This window comes from Eulemur rufifrons, chromosome 8 (genome assembly GCF_041146395.1).
Source record: "Eulemur rufifrons isolate Redbay chromosome 8, OSU_ERuf_1, whole genome shotgun sequence".
Taxonomy (NCBI): domain Eukaryota; kingdom Metazoa; phylum Chordata; class Mammalia; order Primates; family Lemuridae; genus Eulemur; species Eulemur rufifrons.
The window spans coordinates 80,364,274-80,370,273 of record NC_090990.1 but is presented as its reverse complement, the minus strand read 5'-3'; the positions used below and the strand labels follow the sequence as shown (position 1 = coordinate 80,370,273).

At 35.3% G+C, this 6,000-nt stretch overlaps 1 protein-coding gene across 1 annotated transcript in view; it reads right to left on the bottom strand.

Moving 5' to 3' along the window:
• Positions 1–1,048: 1,048 nt before the first annotated feature.
• SLC30A7 (solute carrier family 30 member 7) overlaps positions 1,049–6,000 on the bottom strand; it is a 65,428-nt gene continuing 60,476 nt past the window's right edge. The window contains exon 11 of the mRNA XM_069478300.1: positions 1,049–1,889. Coding sequence (XP_069334401.1) covers positions 1,842–1,889 — 48 coding nt within the window. The 3' untranslated portion in view covers positions 1,049–1,841. The remainder of the gene's footprint in view (positions 1,890–6,000) is intronic.

Genomic DNA, 6,000 nt, shown 5'->3' with positions numbered 1-6,000 from the left:
CCAAAGTTTTAACAGACTTGGTAGTGGCTGCAAAATTCTAAATGACTACCTATATTTGTAATGAAAAAAGCAGTACCATAATCAGGACATTTCCTTTTGTTCTTTCCCTCCTCGAAGACCTCAACAATTGTTTTAGTCAACACCTTCTATTGCAGGAATTCTTAGCTTTAGAACTGCCCGGCAGTAAGCAAACATGTTTTGAAAATACTACTTTATCTGCAAAACGAAGACTTACTGATAGTTCATGGCAATCTAAAGCAGTTTATGAAAGAATGAAGAAAGTGGTCTACTTTTCCTAATGCAGAATAATTCATAAATTGTAGGGGAAAAATACTTCAAAACTTGGACAAAATCAACAATGATTTCTGTCACCTCACTGAAAAAGTGCTTATTACTGATCTATATTCTTAACAGTCATTTCCACCCTGTAGTGTTTTCCCCACAATAATTTCAGTTTTTTAAAGAGAAAAGGAAATACATGTCGTGATAAAATGAAATAAAATGGGAAAATGTTTATACAGATCATTATCTCTTTATAAAACAGAGCATACTTAAGTAGAGTGTTCAAACACTTGTCATCTCAAATGGCAATTTTATTTTTCAAATACACAAGGACCTAGAAAATCCAAATACCTGTGTTAGGAAAAGTTCCACACAACTACATTTGCTCTGTATGCTTTAATAGTTCAAACTCAGTAAAATGCTGCTTTAGGATTCCTGAAAGCAACTGTGTATGTGTAAAGCTTAAAAAGGAAAATAAACTGTCTGACTTGGCATTTGAAGAATGAAAAAGCAAAATAACACTGTCACAATCATTTCTGCTTTCAGTCTACACTGCCTTTTCCTTTCATTATAAAATCCGTAAAAATGGTAAGGAAAGATACAGGAAAGTTTATCACAGACACAGTAGCTTTTATAGAAATTTGGAATTCAGCAGATGTTTTAAGTTAAAACAATTTTCTGTATAACAGATGCATATGCAAAGTTCTGAAAACACAGTCCACAAAGTAATTTAATGTGGTAATTGAATTTGTTTTAAAAAGCAAATTAACACCTTTTATTTTTTGATGAGATAAAACAATAAAAGGAAAATTTTCATATATCTAAACCTATGCTGGAAGTACATAAAAAGACAATATACATTACTAGCAAAAGTCTTATTTTGTATAGATTACAGACTATCCATTTAAAAAATAATATACATGAGCTTTGATGGTACATTTCTATGCTGGCAAATACATTTTCTGATACAAAGGCACTTTGAAAACCCAATATGGTTTGGTTCTTAAGTTTGCAAGGTACAAACAATTTTACAAACATATGATTATACTGAAGAACGTCAACAACTGTGACATTACATATAAAACAGATTTCCATTTCTTTCTTTTTTTCTTTTTTTAAATAACACTGGTTTCATGGGAATGAAAGCATTGGTTTCCAGAAGCTTCAGTGAAGACATTCCAGATGATTGGAGGCCCACAATATGAATTTCTTACTGGCTGGGATAAGGGGGTGAGAGTGAGGAAATTCAGCATCAAAACAAACAAAAAACAAAAAGGACAAACCAACACCCTGGAACAAAACCAGAAACCTCCGTAATGGTTTGGAGGGAAGAGCACAAAAGAAAAGATCAAAAAGTCCAGGAGATATCCTCTTAATTCTGATCCCTTAGCTGTGAACTCCCCGCAGAGCACAAACGTTTGGCTGACTCTACCTGGTCTACTTGGTGCTGGGGAGTTGTAGTGATAATTTCTCTATTTTAAAAAGCTGGGTACAATGTTTTGGATTGTACAGTACCAGAAAAATTTGGTCCAAAAGAAAGCATAATTTCTTTTCCTTCATTACATGGCTGCAAAGTCAATCTGTACATAAAGCTGTCTCACTCCGGCCTGAAAAGTAAAAAAAAACAAAAAAAAAAAACAAAAAAAATTAGACAATCAAACAAGCCAATAACAGACTACACATTTCAGAAAAGTAGAAAAAAAAATCTAATGCTTTGAAAAAGTAAAGAATTATTTTTCTCTTCTGCCTCTGGGAAATAATCATTTTTTATCATAAAGCACCAGAAAATTGTTTCAGAAACAAATATACTCATAAGTTATGAAAAAGAGTCATCATTTACCACTCCAAAAAAAAAAAAAAAAAAAGTCATGCTACTAGTCACATGCCCTGTCCAAGTGATATTTAGAAAAACGGGGTTACGCACCTGCCATTGGTGCTTGACTGACTGGCTACTAATTAAAATCAATAAATCAACCCAGTCTAAATCCTCCCATGACAAATGATTAGGAAACACTTTAGTAAGTATAGCCATCTATTGGTTATTTAATTATGTTGTACTCCAACTCCTCTCTTTAATTTTGGATATGAACTTGCTACTCAAGGATACTGCTGTCTAAATTGTCCCTAATCTCTTCCATATTATCAATTTTCCCCCTCAACTGGATCACTTCTATTAGCATGCAAACACATTGTAATTTCTTCCATTTAAAAAAATCCTTTACTTAACCCTACATCTCCTTCTGGGCTACAGTCCAAACCTCTGGTCTTCTTTATAGCAAAAAGCCTCAGAAGAGTTGTCCATATTTGTTGTCTACAATTCCTTTTCTCTCTTCTCCCTCAAATTCATTTGAACCAAACTTGTGCCTCCCACCACTTCCCCAAACTGTTTGTTAAGGTAACCTCCAAGCTGCTCCCACCAGTGCTCAATTCTCAGGCCTCAGCTTACCACTTAACCTATCAGCAATAGCACAGATGACCACTCTCTCCTACTAAACACCTTTTCTTCTTTTGGCTTCCAGAGAGTATTCACTGGTTGCCCTTTTACCTCACTTGTCAATCTTTCTCAGTTTCCTTTGCTGGTTCTTCCTCCTGTCTTTGAATACTAAACACTGAAATAGCCAAAGTCTAAAGAGAAAAAAAATGAAGACAAGAGCTGGTAAATGCCTCCCAATCTCCCTACCCATAATATTCATCACCTTGTGATATATTATAAAACTTATTTATTCACTGTGCTTATTGTTTATTGTTGATCTCCCACTATATTATAATCTCTCCAAGGTGAAGGATGTGTCTTCCATTTTTCATTGCTTAATCCCAGAACCTCAAGTAGTACCTAGCACATAGTAACTGATAAATAAATATTAGTTGAATGAACTGAAATTCTACTAATTTCTTTCAACCCACAATGATTTATTTTACTAAAGCAAACCATCAGTCACAATAAGCCCTTTCTTATCAGTACCATAGAATGAATGGTGGATCGGAATATTTAATAGAAAGGAAAAAACCAGAGTGAGGGATAAAAATCCATTAACAGAACCTTCTTACATCAATTTTGGGCTCCTCAAAACACTGCTTTCTAGCATGGCTTTTTTCTAGCATTCAGATAGGAAGGCTCTGCACAACACTAATGAATATTTGAAAGGAGTCAGGAACAACTCTAATGGCTAAAAAGCTGGACAGATGCTCGAAGCTTGTCAGCATAGAAAATATACTTTAATTTTGCCTCATTAAAAAAAAAAAGGCAGCTGGGTGCAGTGGCTTGCACCTGTAATCCCAGTTACTGGGGGAGGGGGGAGGGGGAGGGGGGATTGCTTGAGGCTAGAGGTTCCCGAACAGGCAGGTGCTACTTTATAGGGAGACCTTGTCTTGTTTTAAAAAACAAAACCAAAAACAAACAAACAAAAAAAAAAAGGTAAGTTAAAGCTCTCTGTTACTCATATTTACAGAAAATACATTTAATAGCGTCCTCTCCTTAGTTAAGAGGCTTGTGGCAGAAAAGAGACAGAACTTAGTATCTGTATGTTCTTGAGCTACAAATTAAAACCAAATCTCAGTTTTTCTCATTTTAAAAATGTTGATAAATACCAAACCTACTAATCCTCACAGAATTGTTACATATTCATCCAATATTTGACAAATATTTAATAAACCCTTGCTACATACCAGGCACTGTTATAGAATGTTGCTGTAAACAAATTATAATTGATTAGTTATATGATTCTATATACTCAATCTAGATAACCTTGAAATAAGTAAGGAACTCTTTTGCAAAATTATTGTATAACTAACCTTATGAGAAAACAACTATTGCCCAAATAAATTGTCTTAATTTCTTTTCTCTTTCAATAAAATTGTTAATGAAAATAAAATGGGCCAAATGAGTTGAGCTCCTTTTGTCTTTGCCATTTTCCTTACCCCAGCCCTAACACAGTAAGGATGATAATAAAAAATGAAGTAGCCCAAGGCAATAAAAAAGAAAGGGGAAAAACAAAGAAGCTAGGTAAATTATCTTTGCATAATCACCAGTTAATTACTCAAGCTGATATTCTTCCCCTGAGGGGCTACAGCTTGCCACAAAAACTCAGTCTAACTGCAAAAAAACATCATTTTGCTTCATCCATCTGTCCCAATAGGCACAGCTTCAAGTTTTCCAGCTTCCCATTTTCCTCTTTCAATTTCCTTCAGAGTGGACAGAAAGCAGTATTTCTAAAGAATCCTACAGTGAGTCACCAACTCCCTAAATGCAAACTAGGTTTTCTATAGTTTATTCACATTACGAAGACATGACAGATACTCCGGCAGATAAAAACAGTGCTCAGGTTCATCAAATATTCTATCACTGGAATGATACCAGGAGGCTGAGGCTGACTGAGAGGTCCTTAAAATGTGAAAACCATATAATGCTAATTGTGTATGCTGAGAATAATGTACAAACTATACTTCAGTCGATACTTCTTAAAATGGGAAAGACAGCTAGTTATTTTAAATACTTATATGCTCCTAAGAAAATAAACGTTAACTGGGTGCCACAGGCTTAGAATATCTTCAACAAATATTCATTGTTGTGGAAAGGAGAACAAATCAGAAGTAAAAATTTAGAAAAATAAACGGAATATGACTATAGAAAATTATTGGTTTGCTTGTATTCTCTACCAATCAAAAACTACAGAAATTTTCTACTTTAGTTTTTGACTGAACATATACTAATCTTTATCCTTTTAAAATGAAGTCTTGAAAAACTGTCTTCCATGTCTTCCATGTGAAACCTAAATCACTTCAGAGTTAGCGAAATAGTGAGTAAATGTGACTAAATTACAAGTGAAGAACAATAACTTCGGTCTGGGTTTCCTTCTCTGTAAATCGTCTTATGAAGATTCGGTAATATGTTAGGTACCTATCACAGCGCTTGGCACATGGTGGGCTTAATAAACGCCAGCCGCCGCTGCTGCTATTATTTCCACCACTATCAACCACCCAATGAACACTTAAACCATGTGGATCAATTAAAAACAACAATCCTAGGGATTTGCTGGGCTCACATCTAGTGGCTGTTCGTGTCAGCCTCCTAAGGAAGTTGGATTCTGGTGGACTTCAAGTACATATAATGAAGAAAGATAATAGAAAGATGGATAAGGAAAGAGCACAGAGTGAGCAAGTAGAATAAAGATTAAAGCTCTTTACAAAAAGGGAAAATAAATAAAAATGGTAGAAAACATAGCAACCCACCTGGAAAAGGGTAGATACCTTCCCTCTCTCCTACCCTCACCCTTAAGCAGACACAACAAGGCTGGATGAGAGACAGGAAGGGATTATGACAGAGAGTCAGGAGAGTGACGGAGGTGGAGGGTTTCTGAAACTTGGGGCGCTCCCATTTGGGCTTGTCGGGAGGCTTTTTGGTTCCTTCCTGGGTATCAGTGTTAACTTCTACTGAGGCCAGAGAACAGAGCACAAAAAGCTGAAGCAGGAAGCTGGGGGCTTAGGACTTAATAGGCATAAGGGAGAAAGGCAGAAGAATAGAAAAGATGGAAAAGATAAAGGTAGAAATTCTATTGGGGAGTAAATATGTATTAGGCTTGACTGTCTTTTGTGCTTTGTGGAACTAAGGAGGGGAATGAACTCCAAGCATATTCTAGATTTTTCTTTAATGTGTTTTCTTCAGACAACATTATTTCTAACAAAACAAAAGTATGTTAAAATTTTTAGGATTATAGTTAT